The sequence below is a fragment of the Caretta caretta genome, chromosome 1 (genome assembly GCF_965140235.1).
Source record: "Caretta caretta isolate rCarCar2 chromosome 1, rCarCar1.hap1, whole genome shotgun sequence".
Classification (NCBI taxonomy): Eukaryota; Metazoa; Chordata; order Testudines; family Cheloniidae; genus Caretta; species Caretta caretta.
In genome coordinates, this window is record NC_134206.1 from 273267129 (window position 1) to 273292425 (window position 25297).

General features: G+C 39.1%; 1 protein-coding gene across 1 annotated transcript in view; it reads left to right on the plus strand.

Moving 5' to 3' along the window:
* DCN (decorin) overlaps window positions 1–13968 on the plus strand; it is a 45217-nt gene extending 31249 nt beyond the window's left edge. The window contains exons 4-8 of the mRNA XM_048835603.2: window positions 1796–2009; window positions 2243–2356; window positions 3638–3731; window positions 9234–9372; window positions 12416–13968. Of these exons, the coding sequence (XP_048691560.1) occupies window positions 1796–2009; window positions 2243–2356; window positions 3638–3731; window positions 9234–9372; window positions 12416–12610 (756 nt within the window). The 3' untranslated portion in view covers window positions 12611–13968. The remainder of the gene's footprint in view (window positions 1–1795; window positions 2010–2242; window positions 2357–3637; window positions 3732–9233; window positions 9373–12415) is intronic.
* The last annotated feature ends 11329 nt before the right edge of the window (window positions 13969–25297 follow it).

Genomic DNA, 25297 nt, shown 5'->3' on the forward strand with positions numbered 1-25297 from the left:
TTATGCTGGGGATGGGATTTACAGCTTCCTCCAAAAATTGTGGCATTGGTTATTTTCAGAGAAAGGTCATTGTATTAGACAGAACATTGGCCTCTTCTACTTGCAGTTCTTCTGACTTATCAGTGTCAAGAGAGTAAGTGAGAATTATGACTATATCTTCTATATGACCATTAAAATTATTTTGGGAAAGGATTATTGTCAGTGAACTAGCCTGTTGAACTATGAGTGACCTCCTCCCAACAATCTGGTTGCTGCTGGTTAGTTCACAAAATTAAAGCAGAGATATACAGGTATGTGTGTACACTGTGGACCCAATATAAAATATACTACTCATTTTACTTAGGGTGAATTGAAAGGGGAATACATTAGGGAAAAATATACAGTGCACATACACACTGTTCAAAACTATCATTCCACTTTTCTCCTTTCACCTTTCAATTTTCACTCAGAAGAGGTTGCTGCCACAGACACTTATATCCGCCTGGGCACTTATTTATTGCCTAACTGATTGATGAAAGACTCAAACGTTCAGCTTTTCTCCATTAGATATACTGGTAGCTGACAGAAGTTTAACTATGGAAGGATTAAGAATTGGTAAGAAATATATTGGAATGGGACCAAAATATGTGGGCTATCAAAACATGTGGAGTGAAGGCATCTGTTTTTTTTTTTTTTTTACATTCCTACCAGTAATATGGTGCAGTAAGTGAACAAGAATGCCCTGGAACTGTGCTCTGCTAATAAATATAAAAATAATTATACCTTACATGTACATAGCACTTTGTATCCAGTACTCTCAAGGCATTGTACAACCATTAATTCGCTTAGCTTCATAACACTCTGTGAGGAGCATAAATAAATGGGTGGAAAGATGGAAGGAACCTCATGTGGATTCACTATAATATATAACATTCCTTATCTTTGATTTATTACAGTCCTCACATTAATGATTGGCATACGAACTTCTTGTCTATTTATTACATTATTGTTTGTTAAACTTCAACAGTGTGATCAGTGCTGTAAGGGTTACAAATTAAGACATGATCCCTGAACTATCGGATTTAAAAACCAAAATGCTGATCCTAGCAATTGTTACTAAAGTGAACTGTCCTTACTCATGTGAGTAAACCCATTGACTTCAAGGGCCACACTATGTGATTTGTGATTTGAGTCAGACAAAAATCTAACAAGTACAGACTGGAAGACCCAAAGGATAGTTATAATGTCAGACATTATTAGTAGACTAGATTGTTCCCTTTCCTTATGCAGTCATCACAGATTTTCTTCCTTGGAGAGACTGGGTAGAATGCGGGGAGAATTGGCTGGCTGCATGGTGGTAGGGGCAAAATACTGCAACCCAAAATAGGTGTTACAAATTACTCCCCACTCCTATTCCCATCACATCCAGGGAGCCCTAAGTGACACGATTTGGCCTATTGTTATTATTACTACAGAGACTGAGGTGGTGATGCAGTTATGTTTATGTTTATTGCCTCTTCCCCACTGGTGTCAAATGAAAGGATTATATTTTGTCCTTGGAAGTAGACATGATTCTTATGGACTCCAATAGGAGCTGCACATGCACCAGAGAGCAGGATTTGGCCATAAGTAGTTTTGTAGGTATTTTTGTAGTTATTTATCTTTTGCTATTATGATTTTTTGAAATTCTGCATTGCATTTCAACACAGCCAACACAGTGAATCAGTGGTTTTTTGAATTCTTCAGTCTTAATGCAACTTTACCCTAAATTTATGCCCACAATGGAGGTAACAAAATCTCCTTTATTATTTCACAGGCATTGATCCTTGTGAACAACAAGATAAGCAAGATCAGCCCTGCAGCCTTTGCTCCACTGAAGAAACTGGAGAGACTTTACCTCTCCAAGAATAACCTGAAGGAACTTCCAGAAAACATGCCTAAAAGCCTTCAGGAGCTACGTGCCCATGAGAATGAGATCACCAAGCTGAGGAAAGTTGTCTTTAATGGACTGAATAGTATGATTGTCGTAGGTATGCATCGTAAGAGATTTTTGCTAAAGTAACTTGATGTAGTATATATTTTCTAGATATTACTCTTAACCCACTGTACTTGAAATATCTTTTACATGGATAAGCCAAGAAGTGTCTTGATAGTCTACAGCAATTAGCCAAATTATCCATGATTCACTGGAAAAAAATGCTCTTTTGTTTAATACTTATAAATGTAAACTACCGTACATGTCACAAACATGTTTTGTTTGCAGAACTGGGCACCAACCCACTCAAGAGCTCAGGGCTTGAAAATGGAGCCTTTCAAGGGATGAAGAAGCTCTCCTATATCCGTATTTCAGATACCAACATTACTAGTATCCCTAGAGGTAAGAATAGCTACGAGATTTTAGCAGATTCAGGCATGTAAAATACACTGATCAGTAAGACTTCAAGGCCACGGTAAAATTCCACCAGAAGACAATCAGAGCCTTTTGAGTTAAATCCGTGCACTTCCAAATCCTGACTGGGCTAGTACAAGGGCGGTGCAATTTGATATTCCATTAATAGAGCTCTGCGTGAGATTCAGTTACAAAGGTAAACCAGTTTATTTGGGATTTCTTCCAGCTGAGAGAGGAAGTGGGAAAAATGTTTATGGGCCTGATTCTGATTGAAATTACACTGGTGTAGATCAGGAGTAACCCCGTTTAATTCAATGGTGTTAGATTACTGTAAAACCAATGTAAATGAGATGAGAACCAGGCCCTGTGACTGTGAGTGAGTGTGATCTTCAGGGTCAAAGAAGCATTCATTTGCAAAATGGAAACATTTGCAATTTTCTTGAATAATTCATTGTATTCATTATACTAATAGATCTCTAGTGTAGCCTATGCAAAAAGGATTCAAAAATATACAAAATGGCTCCAAACTGCAGGAAATGATCGTAGCTATAGTAATATTTTGTCCAGCAAACTGTTGTGAAAATGCACACAATTTCAGAAAGTTAATACCAGAAGTTTTTTATTTAATATTATTCTCCCACTCATTTTCTGTTATGGCTGTTCTTTTGTACATACTGCTTACGATAGTCAAAATATTGGGCCCTGGGTGTTTTTCTGTAATAAAAGGGATTTGCACACTAAGATTCATATTTAAATATGCTCTACACAAAAGTAAAAAACCCAACAGTAGTTTTCATTTTTAAATTAATTCTTTTGTCACTATTGCTAACTATCAAAGACATCTGGGTCCAAATTTAACACCTCCACACGTAAATGTGTGCAGGCTGAAATTCACCTCTCTGCAGAGTCCCATTTAAGCTGTTTTGAAGATTTATGTGCGATTTAGTTGGTGAATATTAGCCCTCAGCACAGGGTTTCATTTCACTCAAAGTGAACTGCTATTTGAAAATCCACGCTTTTCAAGTTCTCCTCATTGTGAAAGTTCTTCTTTAATGTTTAAAACAAATACTTTTCAAAGTGCAAGTTGAAATATTCATGACTCTTCTCTGATGGGTCCATGCTCCACAATTAATTGGCCTGATCTCAGTTATGCTAAGGCTCTTTTATACCACTCTAGCAATATAAAAGACACATAATAGAACTGAGAATCAGGCCCATTTTTTATATTTGAGTTATACTGAAACTTTTTTGGGACATCTTCTATTTCAGGCCTTCCTCCATCCCTTACAGAGCTTCATCTTGACGGCAACAAGATCACCAAAATTGATTCTGAAAGTCTAGCTGGACTTGTCAACTTGGCTAAGTAATAACATTTTCACATAACTTACAAGTATTATGTAAAAAACAATAGCTGCAATACACACAATAGGAAGAAATCACTCTGTAGTTAAGAAGGGTGATAATCTTTTAGCTTGAGATGTGCCAAACCATTTAGCAGGAAAAGTTAGAGCTTGTCTACATGGTGTGGCAATGTCCATGAAGGGAGTGAGATTTCTAACGCACACTAATGTGTTGTGTGTTATTTGGCCCATATGGACCCTGCCGGTATGCACTCAAAAGTTCCCTAGTACACTTTAACATAGTGCTGTTTGAAAGGGTACTAAGTTGGAGCGCAATAGGGAACCATTAGTACGTACCAGCGGGGTCTACATGGGCCAATTCATGTGGAACATGTCAGTGAACTTTAGAAATCACACCGCCATAGTGTATATTACCCGCCATGTAGACAAGGCTTAGTGAGAACACCGGGACTTTGCCACTGAGCAACTCAAACAACTTTTTTTGAAATCTAAGGAATTTACCAGGCAAAAACACTGCTACCTGGAATTAATTTTGAACAGACCTAGCAATAACCCGTTTTGGAAAATGGTCTCAAATTTTGAGGATTAACAATAAGGAAACTTTGGAAATTTAGGAAATCCAATGTTTGTGATATGTTGTGCAAAAATGTCCACTAGGGACTATTGCTATGATTCAGCAAAGCACTTACACCTGTACATCAAGGCTTTGCTGAATTGAGGCCTAAAGTAGGATGAGAGAAATAGATAGGAACATAGGAATTATCGTATTGGATCAAACCCATTGTCTATCTAGGCCAGTATCCTGTTTCTGACAGTGGCCAGCAGCAGATGCTTCAGAGGAAGGTGTAAGTAGGTTGATGTGGAAAAATACATGCCAGGACAATGACTCAGTGAACTGATTGAAAATATCATGTGCAATATTTTGAATAAACATTGTGCATATGATTCTCACCACACTGTGTACTCATATACATTGGTACAGACTGCATGCAAAGTAGGTGTAAAATGCTACACTTACTTATGGTTTGGTAACACTTTACACCAACTCTTCACTCACTTTACACTGGTATAAATGACTATACAAAGCTGAGAGAGTCAGGCACTGTGACTCTCAAACTGATGCTGACTAGGGGGTTTGTGAGGTAAGTATTTTGCATTGTACTGCTCTGGGTCAACAGCACAATGCAAAAGAATTATTGAGTTATACTGAATACCTCCTCTGTGCAGGAAGGTGGGTTTTTTTCATCTTAATAATGGCATTTTGGGGTTCCTCTAGATGCAGGAAAATATAGGGTGATGTCCAGTACTTCAGTCGAGGATGTTAATAAACCTGTAGAATTATTCCCTGGGTTACCTCTCATTAACCATCCCATCAGAGAGTAATATGGGCCCAGTAATGTGTTAATTATCAAACTGGGGCTTCTGAAGTTATAAGATTATGATATTTTATAATGCTTTATGAAGACGAATATTTAATTTATCAAGGCCTTTTTTGTCACTGAGATAACTTATATGTCTATCATTCGTCTGACTGACAGAATGCAGGCAGAGAAGAGAGACAGTTGGAAAACATATTAGAAGCTAATAGGAGCTGAATTTGCCTCTCTATTTACATTAGTTTGGCCTGGAATTAAATGCACTGAAGTAAATATAACTGGTTCAAATGAAGTTTCGTGGATATTTTAAATATGGATAATCCCTTTATTCTTTCTTGGAATCGGTCTCTTGGAAAAGCTTTTGGGGGCTTGTAAAATCCAAACAGAACATTTCAGTACTGAAAATGTTCAGTTCTCTGCTATATGTCTCATTTTGTCACCATGTGTTATCACAGATACACCTTCACCCAGAAAGCCATACACAATGTTCTGATGCCTTATTTGGAAGGCTCCTGAATTTTTTGTAAGCATATGAGAAAAATACAATAACTTATGAATTAAGGACCAGGAAGCAATATTTTAAATGCAACCATTTAGTCTAAAGTTAGTGGCTTATGTAACAACCTTATAGAAATGAGGAAAAAGAACCCTTCCAAAACAAAAATCCTGATATTTTACTTTGAAGTGTGGGTCCTGGCATTCCCCTTTCTTCCCCACCACCGTTGAGCTTCCAAATATTTCCAGCCAAATCCAACTACACGTTCCAAATTCCTCATTCTGAAGAACTACCGTTTTACCTCCTTTTCACACGTTCACTTCCAATGGGTGTGATTATGGCTTTGGACAATGAAAGAAGTGGAGAAGAGGCCACCACCACTTCATTAATCAGACAGCAAGAACTCTTATAGAGGGCAGATATCTTTAGAAAAACACTCAATTTTTTTCTGGGGCTCTAGATTAAATCTACTGGCTTGGGAAAAAGGTGGTGCCAAATTCATACTACGCAACAGCACGCTGCAGGATTATCAAACCATGAGGCTCAATCAACCTGCTTTTAAATTTAGATTAATTGTGAATTAGATTAGTGGGGATGGGGCAGAGAGAGGAAGGCTGAAGAAAGAGGAGGGAAAGGTAGGGCCATTGGGAGAGCAAAGGGGGAGAATCCCCACAGGTGTGTTGAATAAAATACAAGGGCCAAAAAACAACCAGAAAAAAAAAAAAGAGCTACTTTCATTTAAGTGCCTAAATAAAAATGTAGGTAGCCACCCAGTTAGGTTAGAATTTGACTTCACTTCTGCTGGAACCTATCATGGTTAAGCAGTTTAATAGCTTCCTTAAGCTGCAGTTAATGTTTCAGACACAGGCCAGTTTAGTGTATGTCTGTGTTAGGACATTTTGGTACGGCACCTGTTCAGCATGATGCCTCTTCCTGGTTCCACTGTTTACGCTGTGGTGAATCCTGTGTGACTACTACCGGAACAGCAATATGTTTTTTAAAGTTTACTTTTAAGTCTCCTAAAACACAGTTCACACAAAGCTACAGCAAAAAACCCCTCTAACTTGACAAATGATTCTGTGGATTGTATATAGTATGGAGTTCCACAGGAGAGTGCGTGCATTAGGTACGTGACTGTACTAAGGGCTATCTCCCATTAAAAGTCAATGAGAAGTCTCCCATTGCATACAATGGAAGTTGTACCTGGGCCTAAATGCTAATATTCAGATTTGTGGTGTTTGTGTAGTCAATATGACAGCAACATGGGAAAGGGCCAGCAGAGGGGTTAGAGACTAAAGAAGCTGAACACATCCTTTTGAATTACAATATAGATGTTCATTTCTATTTTTATATATTTTTTCTTTCTTAGTCTTCACAAGTTATTCAGTGATGAGTCTAATACAGCTAAAACATCTGTAAATCATTTACAAATATAAAAAGCTATTATATAAAGAACCATTTCCCAGCTTCCTCCCCTTCTAACCCTACAGAAAAAAAGAAAGAAGATGAAAACCATACTGTGTTCTAACACTCTAAAACTATTGTATGCCACTTTTTCATCTCTGTCAGTATACAAAAATAAAAGCCAGTTCTGCTGTTCCCATGGAATGCTCTTTATCTTAGACACGTCTGCTTCGATACTTGTATTTGTATCCAAATTATGTTTTAGATATGTGTTCATTTAGATTTTGTACAAGGTTTTGCCAAAATGACCATATTTTTGACACATCCCCAAACATCCTGTGTGATACACATTGCCAAAGTTTTCTAAATAATTCCAATACGTTATTTGCTCTTCAGGCCAAGCTAATTACATGAAATGAAATCCTGGAGTCTTTACTTAGTTTTTATGCACTGTAGTCATTGGGAACTTTGTTTAAGTAAGAACTTAAGTGAAGTTCTTAGGATTTGACATATTCTAGTAAAGGTAAGGGATCTTTTGAACTACATTAAGGTTGATTCTTATAGGAGTAATGTTACTGTCATATCAGTTATTTAGGGCTTAATCCAAAGCCCACTGATCTCAGTGGGAGGCTTCAATGGACCTTGGATCAGACCTTTAATAGTTTTGTCGTGTTATAGTAGTTTTGTTTGTCGTTTAAATCTAGTGAGTTGTACTAGATGTTAGCATTACTCTTTCTTTCCATGTTTATTTTATTAAAGACACTCTGCACAAGGGGTTCTAATCTTGACTGACATCAGTTCTGGGAACTTCTTTATGGCTGTAAAGTCTAATCAGATGCGTTCAGTTGTGTGGTTACATATTAGGTCCAGAATCTGACTTCTGTACCTGGTATAAACTATACAGCATTACCATAGCAGATTGTTGTGAAACTGCCAGTTTCTAGTAGTCTTCATCTATAATAAGTTGTACTGTTGTTAGAGGTTCTGATTACATCTATAAAATACTTGGGCTGTTGCTCAGAGTTGTATAGTTAAGAAGTCCCACAACAAATATATTTTCCTGAAAATTAAAAAGCAATGCTTTAGGTTAAAGGATAAAGCAGACTCCTTCCCACTAGAGATATTACAACAGATTATTTTACAGGATAGCATTCTTGCTGAAGAACAGACTGTTTTAACTTGGATTACCAGATCCTTTAGAGAAGGAAACTCATTAATTTTAGGTTTCAGAGGAACAGCCGTGTTAGTCTGTATTCGCAAAAAGAAAAGGAGTACTTGTGGCACCTTAGAGACTAACCAATTTATTTGAGCATGAGCTTTCGTGAGCTACAGCTCACTTCATCAGATGATGATCTGATGAACTTCACTTCAACATCTGATGAAGTGAGCTGTAGCTCACGAAAGCTCATGCTCAAATAAATTGGTTAGTCTCTAAGGTGCCACAAGTACTCCTTTTCTTTTTTCATTAATTTTAGTGATTTCAGACATGAAGGGCAACAATATGCAAATACACATAGGACCAGATTTTCCAGGCTGGACAAAATTGTGCTAGTAAATCCAGAATGTGCATACTATTAAAAGGAAGGATGGTTATATGATTACAGCCCTTGGCTGCAACTCAGGAGCTCTGGGGTCATTTCCTAGCTCTGACACAATTCCTGTGTTTTGCTGGGCAGGTCATTAAATCTTTCTGTGCCTTAGTTCCCCATCTGTAAAATGGAAATAAATATATCCATATCTCCCAGGGATGCTGTCAGGATAAACTGATACATGTTGGTGAGATGCTCAGATACACTGTAATGGGGTCACATAAATAGAAAGAGAAATTTATAGTCTAGAGCCTCAATATTCCACTGGTCATGAAATAAGCTCGTAAGGTGAATTTTAGAAAGTCAGTTTTGATAGCCTGGTGACTATTGTAAATGTGAATATATACAAAAATACATGCTGTAGCAATAGTAAGCAAGTAACTCAGAAATACAAGGTGAAGTGGAAACAAATTGAATTATGCAATGATAATTCTGGTAGCTCAAGTCATGGAATTTCCTGCTCATCCAAATGTATTGTGGCTTTGTGATTCTGTATCCCATTAGCAATCCATAGGGCCATCCTGCCCCATTGTGTGATAAATTTGAAAAACCACATACTTTGTGAAGAACTGCAGTAGCAATCACCTGTCAGAATTTGTTGTTTTGCTAATGTTTACCCAGTGTCATTTCCTTTTGCAGATTGGGTCTCAGTTTCAACAGTATCAGTGCTGTTGATAATGGCTCTCTTGCTACTATACCTCATCTGAAAGAACTTCACTTGGATAACAATGAACTTGTCAAAGTGCCTGGTGGGCTGGCTGAACACAAATACATCCAGGTAAAGTATATCTTATGGACTCAGATGTGCAATAATTGAAAGGGACTGAAAAACAGGTCTTTGAACTATGGATCTTTGAACATTACACAGTACTGGCCATCCTATCTTTTTCATTTGTGCCCCCAAACTCTGACTTGAGGCAAGCCTCATATCTACTGTTTGGCAGTAATTGACTACACCAGGGGTTCTCAAATTTCATTGTGCCGTGACTCCCTTCTGATAACAAAAATTACCACACAACCCCAGAAGGGGGGACTAAAGCCTGAATCCCCCTGAGCCCCGCCGCCCTGGGTGTGGGCGTCAAAGCCCAAGCATCACTGCCCCAGGCCCAGAGGCCAAAACCAAATGCCAAAGGCTTCAGCCCCAGGCAGGGGGCCTGTAACCTGAGACCAACTGCCCAGGGCTGAAGCCCCCGGACTTCGGCCCCAGGCAGTGAGATTCAGGCTTCAGCCCCGGACCGCAGCAAGTCTAAGACAGTCCTGGTGACCCCATTAAAATGGGGTCACGGCCCACTTTGGGGTCCTGACCCACAGTTTCAGAACTGCTGGATTACACCATTGAATATATGCTGACATGTAAAAGAAAGTACAGCATATTAGAGGATTGACATTTCATTTCTAATTTTGAGTATATGGACATGGAGGTACCTAGTCTCCTTACTGCGGAGGTCCATAGACCCATAAATGTGTGTGCAATGGAGATAATAAATTTGATAAATGTATCATGCACATTTCGCTGCTCTTTCCACACTGTCTCCCCAAGACTTCTTTTCAGATTCAAAACCTTTCAGCAGCTTTAGACAGTCATTTTTTTTTATAACTGTCCCAGAAATGTTTGCCTTGGTCTCTCACAAAATTACACCTTCCTGAGGCCAAGAACAGTTCATATGCAGTTCCACACCAGTAACAGATATAAGCTCAGACATCTTCTAAGCCTGAAGGTCTAGAAATATGAAGTGAAATCCTGGCCCTATTGAAGTCAGTGACAAAACGCCTATTGATGTCAGTGGGGCCAGGATTTTACCCACAAATGTCAAATAACTGGAAAGGAAAGATTCCCTAAATGGGAACCAGCACTTGCATGCAGCTCTGGAAAATCCTGGAGATAGCAAACTTTAAAATTGTGACATTCCTAGACATAGGTCATTCTCAGAGGGTTTTATAGCTCCCTCTGAGCCCTGTACAGTTGGACTCAGTATAACAAAGGCATTGCACTTGAAGAAAAACAAAAAATAGTCCCTTTTGGAAATATAACCCTTTAAGATGTTTCTAAAATAGTTTTTTTCATTTAAAATGTGACCATTTACTAAATACATGATCATGAGACAGCGTATAGAGGTTTTATCAGCACTTATTTGAGATGACCTATATAATAGTTGCTTTACCACGCAGAAAATAACTCAATTGTTAAAATAATGCTAATAAAAATACAGATACAAACTATTTTGTCCCTCCATATCCTGTATTTTGTCCTTCCTGTCCCTATATATCCAAGTGAGTTATCATTCTTAACCCCAGCTAGGTGTATCTTGTACAAGAGAAAAATATCATCAAGCTTGACTAAAGCATATAACATTTGTCATAAATAATGAAATTATACGTTGCAAACATTGGTGGAAAAAGAATGCCCATGCTGTAGTCAGCCTTAAAATCTTTATAATTGCTCTTGGCAAGGAGTTAAAATTATCACAATATTGATGATATTCCCTATATTGAAGCAAAAGGCCAAATAGAAAACAGTCTATGTTCACTTTGAAAAAAAAAACCAAACACACACACTCTCTCTCCCTGTCTTGTCTATCCACTTTGTAACAAGTATATTGGCCAGAGGAATGATTATGATTGAAAAATGTTTACAATCAATAATGATTATATCACAGTGCTAGTTTTGCTTTAGTTTTTGGGTTGTAGTCTCTTATTCAGCTAGATACTTAGGCACAAGCCTAACTTTAAGCATATGAGCAGTCACAAATACTTGCTTGAAGTATGGCATGTGCGTAAGTACCTTTCTAATTGGGCCCTTAGATTAGAAGTGACACAGCTTTATTTGACCAGTCTTCAAAAGTTATTAGCAGGGATCCTACAAATCTGTTTGCCACGGAACACGTGGAAAAAGCACAGACTTTGCATTTTTACAGAGAATCTTTAGTTTTTACATTTTGTGAAAAAATAAAATCGTATACAGTAGAACCCCATTTATCTGACCCTCCATTATGCAGCTCTCCGTATTAACTGAAGAGGGGCTGTCAACCCTGGGCAGCGGGGATCAGGCTGTCAGCCCTGTGCAGCAGGGCTGAAGCTCTCCAGATTATCCAAATTTTTGATTACCTGGTCTGGCCCCAGTCCCAATTAGTTGAGATAAACGGGGTTCCACTGTATCAATAAAACATTGCGTTCAATATATATTGTATCTAGGGAAACTGAAGTTCAGCATTTCATTTTAAGTGTGGAAAAATTTGTCTTTTTATGTTTTTTTAATCAGATAATTTTGTTTTGCTTTTTAATCACAGAAGACTAGGATTCCTGGTTATTAGCCATGGCAAAGTTCAGTTAAATTTTTAGGGCTTGTCTACACTCCCTACTGGATTGATGGGCAGCGATCGATCCAGCGGGGGGGGTCTATTTATCGCGTCTAGTCTAGACGTGATAAATTGACCGCTGAGTGCTCTCCCGTTGACTCTGGTACTCCACCGGAGCGAGAGGCGCAGGCGGAGTTGAAAGGGGAGCATCAGCTATCGACTTACCACAGTGAAGACACCGCAGTAAGTATATCTAAGAACGTTGACTTCAGCTACGTTATTCACGTAGCTGAAGTTGAGTAACTTAGATCGATCTCCCCCACCTCTCCCCCAGTGTAGACCAGGCCTTAGTAGCTCAAGAAAATTAGCATAAAGTATCAAATGAAAGTGTATTTAGAGAAACAGGTAGATTACTGTGCTGTCATGTACTGTACAATGTTTACTGATGTTCTGAAATATCCAGATTAGTTATGCACTTTGCCATAGTAGTCTGATTTCTCACTGAAACAATTGTATATATTTCAGGTAGTCTACCTTCATAACAATAAAATTGCTTCTGTTGGCCCCAGCGACTTTTGCCCTCCTGGATACAACACCAAAAAGGCTTCCTATTCAGGTGTGAGTCTTTTCAGCAACCCTGTACAATACTGGGAAATCCAGCCATCTACTTTCCGATGTGTCTATGAACGTTCGGTAATACAGCTTGGAAATTACAAATAGAGCCACAGAGATGGAGCTCGGTTGTATTTCAGCTACAAATACCTGTTGTCATAAGCCTGTTTAAAAATTGTTAACAATTAAAGCCAAATACTGGAAACTTCACTGAGTGGATATCACCCATTGATGTAAAATTACTGATTCTTTATAAGTGTATAAGACAAAACACACCATCAAAAGAATTGCCAGCTGTACTCTATTTAGACTTATTTCAGCCTTCATCTTGCCAGAATGCTTTCTGTGGTATCTTTCAGTTAGCTGAACACTACAGGTTTTCACATTCCATTGTATATGAGATTCGGGGTAAATATTTGTCAAATCTTTTGATATTAAAAACAAATGATAATGATTGAGGGTTGTTGGGTTTTTTTGTTTTTGTTTTTATAGCCACTCATGGAAATTGGTAGAGTAAAAAGGAGATGAGACTCTATTTTTTATTCTTGGGCACAGTTAGCCCCTTTAAACTTAAATCAAGCCCTGGAGGTTTAAAAATATCTGCTATAACATGTTTAAAGCCTGTTTCTGAATGTATCTATTTAGCAAAGGCAATATAAATTGTTGCTAATGTCATTATTTTGGTAAAAAAAAATAAAACAAACTCATATTGTATACATATTTCCTTTTCTAAGTGTTTACAAATCTACCTGAGCAATTCTAGTCAAGGTTAGCAAATAAAAGTTTTGTTGGCCTAAAAAAATAAATAATTTGCAGTACAAGACATTTGTCATATATTCACTACTTTTGGATCATGATGACTACCATTATCTGGGGCAAATCCAGCACACCTTAATCACATGAGCAGTCTCATTGTCTTCACTGGGCCTACTTGTGAGAGTGAGGTAATTATGATTTAGCCTTCTATATTAATCCACTTATAGATATAAAATCTAAAAACTTCAACATTCTTCACTGATTCTGTATTGTACACTAGTCGACTCTCTTCACTGTTTTCAGTTTTTAACTATTTTTTTTAAAAAAGACAAGTAGAGATATGCAGCCTGCCTATCTGAAGAAATGGAGGTATTCGTGGGTCTTGGAATATCAGCTGACTCATACTTCTGGGAACAAGATTAAATCACTGGCCAGAACTGGGACATCATTCTTGGAAATCTCTTCTTCTTCTAAGAGTGGTTTGAAAGCAATCCATGTATTTGGGTTCTACAGTTGGTATGAGAGGGTAATAGGCATGGCAAAGGAAGGCTGCACATTTCTACTTCCGTTGTCTACAAAGTTCTTTTTATACTCATTCCAGTTGTCATGTTAAAAGAACCTTCTGAGGCCACTTAATTCTCCAAGTCAATCTTTTCAATTTGTAAAACTTGTATGGCTTTTATATTAAAGAATGCTGTAATACAGGCAAACTCCCAATTCCTCGTCTTTATTATGTAGGTTATGTAATCAAAACAGACAAATTGTCAGAATTATAATCCTGGATGGGTCCACAAAAATAAAAACCTTCTATACTCAGTGACAGCTAAAATGAGCACACATTGTCTCTTATTCCCCAAAGAAATTAGAAAACAAAACAAAAAAACCCACTTTCCAACATAGCAGTCTTCTACAAATTTCTTTTCATGAGAAAGAAAATGTTCTTTTTGTAGCTGTCACTACTGTAACTAGCAGAAATTATAAAGACCCATAATATTCATAAGAGATGTGGACAGAATTTAATTGCATACTTATTTCATGTCTTTTCCATTCATTCAGTCAAATAATCTCCTTATTTAGTTCTGCGTATCTGGGAGTTTAAGATCAGAATCTTTACATGGCCTGTCATGTGGCAGGATGTCAGCCACCAAAGTGAATTTTTTCTATAGGAGCTTTTGGGAAATTTGACATAATTCACTGGGGAGAAGTAGTGTAGAAAACTACACTAGAAACTAAACTAGAAAACTACAAAAATAGCATTTCAGCAAAGGATACAAGTATCATCAACAGCCATAAAGAGTCCACACAACTAACATGTACACTGTTTAAATAAATGGCCACAACTTTTATTAATGTATTAGTTAAACATCTAGATCCAAATATAACCAAAACGTTCCATTTCTCCCTACCTGGCAGTAGAACTAGTCCAATGCAGTACCTTTCTTTCATGCTGTGGTCATATGTCTCATTTGGCTGAGATCCTGTATGTGGTAGATATGTGGTAGATTCAGTCCATACTTCCCCTCTGTGTACAAGGAACTGGGTCCTTACAAGATGAATGTATGATCAATGTTAAAGCAAATGCTGTCCCCAAAGACTACATCCCTCGTACGATCCAATCACTGCTAATATAATGTGGTCTCACTGCCTCTCAGACCTGTTCTTTAAGTTGGAATAAATAAAGGCCATGATAATACACCCTCACTCTAGTGGGCTCATGCCAAATTAAAGCTGGTCCAAAATGAGACAACACTTGACTGGTGTATCATCAAATATATGCAAAAAGAACAGAAGTACTTGTGGCACCTTAGAGACTAACACATTTATTAGAGCATAAGCTTTCATGGGCTACAGCCCACTTCATCGGATGCATAGAATGGAACATATAGTAACATATATATACATACAGATAAGTTGGAAGTTACCATACAAACTATGAGTGGCTAATTAGTTAAGATGAGCTATTATCAGCAGGAGAAAAAAACTTTTGTTGTGATAATCAAGATGGCCCATTTAGACAGTTGACAAGAAGGTATGGGGATACTTAACTTAAGGAAATAGATTTAATATGTGTAATGACCCAGCCACTCCCAGTCTCTATTCAAACCCAAGTTAATGGTATCTAGTTTGCATATTAATTCAAGCTCAGCAGTTTCTCATTGGAGTCTGTTTCTGAAGCTTTTCTGTTGCAAAATTGCCACCTTTAAATCTTTTAGTGAGTGGCCAGAGGGGTTGAAGTGTTCTCCTACCGGTTTTTGAATGTTATGATTCCTGATGTCACACTTGTGTCCATTTATTCTTTTGCGTAGAGACTGTCCAGTTTGGCCGATGTACATGGCAGAGGGGCATTGCTGGCATATGATGGCATATGTCACATTGGTAGATGTGCAGGTGAACGAGCCCCTGATGGAATGGCTAATGTGATTAGGTCCTATGATGGTGTCACTTGAATAAATATGTGGACAGAGTTGGCATTAGGCTTTGTTGCAAGGATAGGTTCCTGGGTTAGTGTTTTTGTTGTGTGATGTTTTTTCTCCTGCTGATAATAGCTCATCTTAACTAATTAGCCTCTCACATTTGTATGGTAACTTCCAACTTATCTGGATAGATAGATAGATAGATAGATAGATAGATAGATTAGATTAGATAGTGTGACAAAGCTCTGTCCTTGCCTCCGTGGGTCCCGCATTTCCTGGCGGATTTCGCTAGCCTCAGAGGCCCACTGTGACCCTGCACGTAACCCTTATTTCTCTAGAGACAAGGGTCACAGTCTACTGATCCATTTTCATCATAAGCCAGTGAGGGAGGTGAGGAGAAGTTATCCTTCCTTGCACAGTCTCTGTTGTCTCCCAGTCTCAGTGATTAATCAGAGGGCAAAGGTGTGTGTGTGGGGGAGCCCGGGCCCACCCTCTACTCCAGGCTCCAGCTCAGGGCCCCCATTAGTATCAGCTATGGTAGCTGACCTTTTAGAAACATAACATGTACAATTCCCTGGGCTACTTCCACCACAGCAGCCCTCACTTCCTCAAGCTCCACTTCACCCTTACCTCAGGGCCTCCTTCCTTGTGCCTGATATGGTGTGTACTACTCAGCTTCTCCAACAGCGCAACTTCCTCCCACAGCTCCTGACATGCACACCCACCTGACTAACTGGGAGGCTTTTAACTAGTTTCAGCCAGCCCCTGATTGGCTTCAGGTGTCCCAATAAACCTAGCCTTCTCCCTGCCTTCTGGAAAGTTCTTAATTGGCCCCCGGTGTCTTAATTGACATGGAGCAGCTGCCATTTCACTTATCCTGGTATCAGGGATTTGTTTAGCCTGGAGCTAATATATCTATCTCCCACTACTTTTCTATAGCCATCTGGCCTTGCCCCGTCACGATAGATAGATAGATTAGATAGATAGTGACAAAGTTCCTGCTCTACCTTGGTGGGTCTTGCGCTTATTGGTGGATTTGCTCACCTTGAAGCTTCATGGCAGCCCTCAGCTTGGCCATTTTTCTGAACCCACAGTCCAGGTCGACTCCTCCTGTGTCTGACCAGGAGTTGGGAGGTTTGGGGGGAACCCGGGCCCACCCTCTACTCCGGGTTCCAGCCCAGGGCCCTGTGGAATGCAGCTGTCTAGAGTGCCTCCTGGAACAGCTGTGCAACAGCTATAACTCCCTGGGCTACTTCCCCATGGCCTCCTCCCAACATCTTCTTTATTCTCACCATAGGACCTTCCTCCTGTTGTCTGATAATGCCTGTACTCCTCATTCCTCCAACAGTCCGCGTTCTCACTCTCAGCTCCTAGTGCCTCTTGCTCCCTTGTCCTCACACGTGCACCACAAACTGAAGTGAGCTCCTTTTTAAACCCAGGTGCCCTGATTAGCCTGCCTTAATTGATTCTAACAGCTTCTTGATTGGCTGCAGGTGTTCCAATCAGCCTGTCTGTATTAATTGTCTCTAGAAGGTTCCTGATTGTTCTGGAAACTTCCCTGTTACCTTACCCAGGGAAAAGGGACCTACTTAACCTGGGGCTAATATATCTGCCTTCTATTACTCTCCTGTAGTCATCTGGCCCGACCCTGTCACAATATATATGTATATATCTATCTTACTTTATGTTCCATTCTATGCATCCGATGAAGCGGGCTGTAGCCCACAAAAGCTTATGCTCTAATAAATTTGTTAGTTTCTAAGGTGCACAAGTATTCCTTTTCTTTTTGTGGATACAGATTAACACGGCTGCTACTCTGAAACCTATCACATATACGAACATCCCCAAACCGTTCTATTTCACTGGCCAATGGCCCTACTGGGCCTACAACAAGCTGAAAATAACCGCGAACACCATGTGGTTGTCAGCCTGCAATGAGGAAAAATTCTTTACTGACCCCAAACCATTGGGAAGCCCAGCACTGTTAAAGCACTGTTTTTCCATACAAATCAAAACCAGGTTGCCTCACATTAGAGGAAATGAAAAGAAAAAAACATAAAGCTATCAGGCAGAAGTGAGGGAGAGAAACGGGCAAGAGCAGAATGCCTTCTGGCCAGGCAGGACAATATAATCTCCTCTAACCCCTCCCCACCCCCAGAATGAATTGTGAAAAGGTAAGGTAACCCATAGATAACCTCTGGGATTCAAGCCCACTGGTAAGGGAAGAAAATCCATGTCTCCATGGTGCAACTACAAGGCACGTCTGCCCTTCCTGGCAACTGTATTCCATGGAGAGGTGGGTTATAAGGAAACACTATGATCCTCTCCTCAGGCAGACCTGCAAAAGCACATGATGTTACAGTGGAGGGCATTCTTAGAGAATCAACAATGAAACTATATGCTTACAATTGCTTTCATTTGCCATTTCAAGCTGGGTGAAACAGCAATACTGAGGGGAAAAAGTTTAGCGCCAGATCTTCAGCTGGTGGAAATCAGTGTAGCTCCGTTGAAGTCAAAAGAACTACACCAATTTACACCAGCTGCTTATTTCATTCAAAATTTTAATTAAATAAAATCTGGCCACAAAAATCTATAGTAACCTCATTGTCCTTGCTAGTCTCTTTCTCTCTCTCTCTCTCATATAGATTAAAGGAATAGCTATATTGAAAATCTCCCTAGAATCTTGCAATGAAAAAGTTGTAATAATATAAATTAGAGATACAGCAGGCCTTTTGTATTATCAGACTCTAACAATGGTCATGATTCAGCAAAGCCCATAGGCACACACCTAAATGTGAGCACATGCTGAAGTGCTCTGCAGAAACAAGGCCAATGTTTCCTGCTAACTTTTGCAATCATGGTGCAAATATATATTAATTCATCTCCATTCATAAATTCCTGTATAACAGTTAATGAAAAATCTGTGTAAAAGATTGCTATATTCTCCCTTTGATTCATACTGAATCAGCAGTGAAAGCCTGGAAATAAGAAAATTGCTATCTGTTACTAATGTTCTTGCATCTTCCCAAATACTTATTTCAGTCTCTGTTGACAATACTGTAAATCTATTCCATTGCTTCTGTAATCTCCTTCCAGTAATTTTTAACTATACCTCATAGGTCTAGGATTTTCAGAAAATACATACACATTCTTTCTTAGCAACAGCAAATATCCACAGAGTGTTGCACTTTGAATGTCAACCATAGTAAGTGGAGAGTAACTGAAAAGAAAAATAACCAGTTAAAGATACACAGTTTGTAGATTGTAAAGCCAGAAATGGCCATTATGATCAGTTGCAGAGCTGATTATTTTCTCTCAGAGTTTACCAGGTCATCTGCAGATGATATAAACTTCCAGGCTGATATATAAACAATATCGACAGTTCTAGTCTCGGAGTCTCAGGAAAGGATCAACTCCAAATTCCCTGAAGTCAAATCAAGATACTACACAGACCATGCTGTTCCAATTTCCAGCTTCTGAAGACTTTCTTTAGTTCCCCTTTGATTTTTAGTCTGTGTCCACAATCTTCCAATCTCAGAGTCTGGCAGCTGATCCTAGTCCCAAGACCTGCATGTTCTGACCTGCCAGTGAACCTTTTCTCTCATAATCTTTCTCCGTTTATGCTTTGTTTCTTTGCACAGATAATTTTAACTCGTTCAGACGTGCTTATTAGACACAAATTAATAGAGCAATAAAGAGCTAACTTTCTATTTTCGATTAATGTTAACTCTATCACTGTAATATCATTAAAGCAACCACGAAAGATTCCCAAAGGGTTCACGGTCGCACAACTATTCTGAGGTGCCATCTACCGACAGTGAGTGTTGCACAGTCTTTTCCTTACTCTACTTCACCTCCTGTTAATCCAGAAAAAAATTAAAGAAAAAAGGGCTGAGCAAAAGAAAAAAAGGCAGCAGTGATACAAATTAACATAAAAAGAACAGGAGGACTTGTGGCACCTTAGAGACTAACAAATTTATTAGAGCATAAGCTTTCATGGGCTACAGCCCACTTTATCGGATGCATAGAATGGAACATATGGTAAGAAGATATATATATATATATATACATACAGAGAACATGAAAAGGTGGAGTAAGAGGCTAATTAATGAATTAAGATTAATTATTATAGCTCATCTTAATTAATTAGCCTCTTACTCCACCTTTTCATGTTCTCTGTATGTATATATATATATATATATCTTCTTACTATATGTTCCATTCTGTTCATCCGATGAAGTGGGTTGTAGCCCATGAAAGCTTACGCTCAAATAAATTTGTTAGTCTCTGAAGTGCCACAAGTCCTCCTGTTCTTTTTGAGAATACAGACTAACACGGCTGCTACTCTGAAACAAATTAACATACTTATTCTGCTCACTGTGTGTTGACATTGTAATCAGAAAGCACAGCTAGGAAAAACTCAACGCCTTCTCAACACCTATGTTCAGATATTCAAAATGTGACCCTTGATCTCTATGTTCTTTTTGTCACCCAGGATTTTTCTCATTTATAACATGATTTGCACACAGAAATTTGCACTGCAATCTCTGCTCTGATAGCAGGGATGAATTACACTCTCCGTCATTTCATTAAACATTAGCAGCTATATTTACCCAATGGTCCATGAGAAACGATTCAGTCTTTCCTTCCCATTTTAAAGGATGAACAAGTGCATTAGCTGGCTCTAACTTGCTCACTCCTAGGTATCCAATAATGAGCAAAGAGAAATTAAAGCAGTCGCATCACTGAAAAGCCAGCACAGCATTTGAGCGGGGGAAGTGTGGCATTAGGAAAGTGAACATTAAGTGCACCCTCTTTATGAACAAACATTTTTACACAGAAGGGGGAAGTGAAATTAGTTGAGAAGCATGAGCCATAAAGACAATTGTGAATGGAAGACATCCCCATCATCTCACAGGGTCAACTGGAACAGAGGAAGAGGACTGTGTGCTACCCCACTGGCTCTGGAGAATGCCAACCGCAGTTTTAGAAGCTGATTTAAAAAGGAACACAAATAGTTTGCTTCATCCATACAGTATGTTCATTTTAAAAGCCATGGGACAGATTTTGTCCTCCTACCTTCCCCCCTCCCCGCTGTACAGCTTGAGTACTTTATAAGGCCTGTTAATACTCTGCAAGAGGTTGGGGAGCAATCTTGGGGTGAGTGCAGTGTAAGGCTGCTTATTGTAGCTCTACACTGGTTCCCCTTATAAGCCTCACTCTTCTGTGTCTGAGAGGTTTCAAAGGGTGGTTCTGGAGGACTTTTGTGTGAGGTTATTCAAAGCTGCCTTGTCACTTCTCTTATTCAACATGTTTATAAGGCCACTGGGGGACATACTGAGATGATAGGAATGTGGTGCTAGTAATATGTGGATGCCCCTCAGCTTTATGTCTCAGAATTCAGCAACCCCAGATGCTGCACTATTAGCTATTTCTCGTGGCCTAGCCAAGACTAGGACTTGGATGAATGAACCTGAGCTGTCTGAAGTTTATTCAACAGAAGATAGAAGTGATGCAAGTGAGCTGGAAGAGGGATTTGAAGGGTATAGCAAAGGCAATTCCTGCCCCTGTTTATTGAAAAAGTATTGTCACTCTTTAAAAATAATTTTACTAATATATAATACAAGAGAAATTATACAGTATCATAAATATTAAAAATATAGTATTACAATAACAAAACCAAAGACTATATGCAGACAAGAAAAAGGGACATTGTGACTCTGAAATCCATATTTAGAGCTGCACAAAGCAAAACAAAATACCATTGCAGGTGATCAGATTAAATATTTTAACAAAACTACAAAAAAAACCTCCTTACTTAGGTCTCAAACCTGCAAACATTCCTGCATGTGCCTAGTGTCACTGATTTCAATTAGACTATTCAGTGTGTGCAAAGTTACTACTGTGCATTTACAGTTGCAGAAACAAACCCACCCATTCTTTTCCTTGTCAAAAACTAAATGCAACTTTTGAAGGGGAAAAAAAACCCTGTATCTTCACTCGGTCATGACTGAAAGCCTATTGAAGTCAATGGGAGTTCTTTCATTGACTTATTGCCTTTGGATCAGGCCAGGGCCAAGGTAGGAGAAGACAGCAGAGACAAAATGTTACCATTTTTGTCATAAAATGGGTGAGATCTTATTTGGATAAGAAAATTGGTCTATGACACTTTTTTTTGTCATTAGATGTTCATGGAAATGGCAGAAATTATAAATTTCTCTCCTTTGTACTAATTTGCACGTTTTCCAAGAGTGTGCTTTCACACATGACAATAAACCAAACTAAATACAAATGCTTTTGTTCAGCTCTTCCTGCATTATTGATTTCCCATGATTAAAATGTCCATCTTATCTTTATATTTCATATTTAGCCCAAATAGATACTCATTTTCAAATCAACTAAATGTATTTTTAAGAGAATTAAAGAAGAAAACTGAGGATTTTGCTACTATTTTGACAAAATTCAACTTTGGACAAGTTGGATTACTGCTTCCATATGGAAAGTTTTAGTGAAACCAATTAGACAAGTGTCTTTCCATGTTCCGTCCTTTAGAAAAGGTTCAAATTCCAGCAAATCCATATAAGCACCGAAAATAGGGACCATATGTGTCTGCTACTAAATGCTAGCATGTATTCTGAAGGCACTTTTAACAGGAAAACACTCAGGAGAACCTATTAAGCTTATTATATAGTGTTCTGTTGATGATTCCTTTTATCTTCTTTTAATTGTAGAGTAAAGCTTTCTTTCAGAGGAATCAAAAGATTAGCCTGGATAAGCTGAATTGCAGAGCATAAAGGAAAAAGATGGGGTTCAAAAATCAGTCAAGTATGAGTCTACATCAAAAGGAAAAAGGGAATCATGTTGAATATTGTTTATATGTGTAGGGAACTTCAGAGAACTGTCTTGTTTCGGAAGGCTCACTCCTGAAAATATTTAATCACTCAGTTTGTCAATGCACATCTTTCTAATGTGCAGAGAAGTCAGTATGTTGTAATGAGATCTCAAAACATAGAAGAGCCTTTGATATTTCTGCTACCGGAAACAGTTTCACAGATCCCAAATCTCAAGGCAATTTAACATCACATTATAGCCTCAAAATTAAGCAAAAGTGTCAACCCATTGAGTGTCCTTTCCCTCCAATCCCTCACTGTTCATACTTAGAACTTTTAAAACCATGCCAACCATTTTTAATGACTCACATTCATATTCGGATGTAAAGTGCATCCTGTACAGTACGCTAAAGGTCATGTGAATTCTCCTTCAGTGGATGTATGTACCAGGGAATAGGTTGTAAGGGATTAAATGGGAAGGGCCCTCATTACTTTCTACACACTGACTTCATCTTTTTCAGTAAAAGGAATGTATTACTGGTAAAGGCAATATTTTCCACCTGTAGAACTCTGAAGCACAACACTGAGAGGATAATTTTGTTCAACTTTTAAATTGACGTGTTTTGTTGACACCAAGGGCAAATACAATTGCACAACAGGTTTAGATTATTTAATGTCAGCCAATACTTTTGTGGTAAAAAGCAAACATTCAGAGACTGGGTTTAGTTCAGGTGAGATGCAAATATTTTGGAAGCTTTTCTGAAAGTATTCAAACAAGAAAATTGGTATTTTTGTGTTCAGTCACTACCTAAGGATTTAATATGGCATGTCATAAAGTGCCTGAGCACAAGATAGCTGGATAAACTGCAAATTATAATATCTCATTTACAATATTCCCAACTGCAAGCATTCAAAAATCATCTCAGGTCCTCCAAAATGAAAAGATTGACTTAAAAATTATGAAGGTTTTGTTTTTTTAATATATTTTGGGTCTTTTTATTTTCCTTCTGAGCCTTTAGGGTTCACTTTTCCTACTTTTTTTCTGCAAACATGAGGAATAGAAACTTACTTTAAAAATACAATAAATAAAAGCTGAGATTCTCACTTAATCAAAGGAATTCCAAAGCTGGTACTTTAAGAAACAACACCAAATATCATGAGACTCTTGATAAAATTGAGAGAGTTGGCTACACTGGCATTAGTTACATTTTTTCCACAGTTCAATTTCTACAGCCAACTGCCATAAACTAGCATCCTCTTTAATGAGGAAGACACATTACCAACTATTTACAAAAAGAAAAGGAGGACTAGTGGCACCTTAGAGACTAACCAATTTATTTGAGCATAAGCTACACGAAAACTTATGCTCAAATAAATTGGTCAGTCTCTATGGTGCCACAAGTACTCCTTTTCTTTTTGCGAATACAGACTAACACGGCTGCTACTCTGAAACCTAACTATTTACAATCTGCTTAATTAAGGCTCAAGCACTCACCAGTAGGCCACTGACTCTGAGACCCTGGCCCTCTATGTTTGATTATTGGCAAATAGGGAGTAGACAGCCCCCAAACTTTCAGGCCGGGGGGACAACAATATCTTCCTCCTCCTCCCCACGCTGAGCCTAGGCAGCGGAGAGCCAAGGAGGAAAGGGAAGGCCAGTTGCAGCTCCAGAAGTGCTCCTGTGTGTGCAGTGAGCAGCAGGAGACTCCCCCCTTCTGTGAAGCTGCCGGAAAGATGAGACAAGAAAAGACCTTCACTCACTACCTGAAAGGCAGTGGCAGCACCAGACCCAGCCAGGAGGGGGAATCAGAGGGAAGACCCAAGTTTCCTCCTGCTGGTAGCACTCAAAAGTAATGTGTGTGTGTGTTGGGGGGAGGGGAGGAATTAATCCCTTCACCACAGGCCTGGGGCTTGTGGGAGGAGGCAGAGAACACCTGCCACTCCTCCACCCAATGGAGGGAAAGAAGATATTGCTAAGTGGGGCCAGAGAACCTTCTGAGACAGGCACAACATGTGGTTAGGGTGGGACACAGAGTGCTCTATAAACATGCACAGACTCACACGGGCATGGAGTAAAATTTTTGAAAGCACACACACTTTGCCGGGTAAATATAGGACATGGTGCAAAGCAGGGGCTTTCAGGTGGTGAGGATTGCACTCATCTGTGAAACCAGCTGCTTGTCCTCCCTCCACCAAACTTCGGGTCAAAATGACTCCACTGCCGTGATGTGCCCCACCACTACACACACACACTGCCTGGCAACATAACTCCACTGGTGCAGCATAGTCATACACTCCCCTGGGACTCCCGAGGACCCACCCCAGGATGCTCTAGTGCAGAGGTGGCTCCTTGCAAAAGAGTATAGTTTCTGGTACTATCAACTTTCCTCTGATGTTTGTGCTGTGTTCATGAGAGGGGGCTTCACAAGTGCACACCCCATTCTCACCCTGCCACTCCTTCCCCCTATGCATGACTTCAATCTCGTGGAGAGACTTCTGCCAGTCCCAGGAAGGGGGAGGAACAAAGCTGCAGAGGAGAGGAAGAGCAGCCTCTTCTGCACAGGAAAGGAACAGCCATACCCAGAGGAACCCCTTCACCGAGAGAACAAGGGAATTCCAATCTGGCCGCTGATGGCAGAAAACAGTGCTATCAGCTATGCTCAGTAATATTAGATCACCACCATGCCAAAAACTCCTTAGTAAATGCAAAATGTTAACTGTTATCTCCCAATAAAAACATAAAACAAAATCAGGTTGACAAGCAAAACAATCTCAAGAATACAAAGACTAGCTGC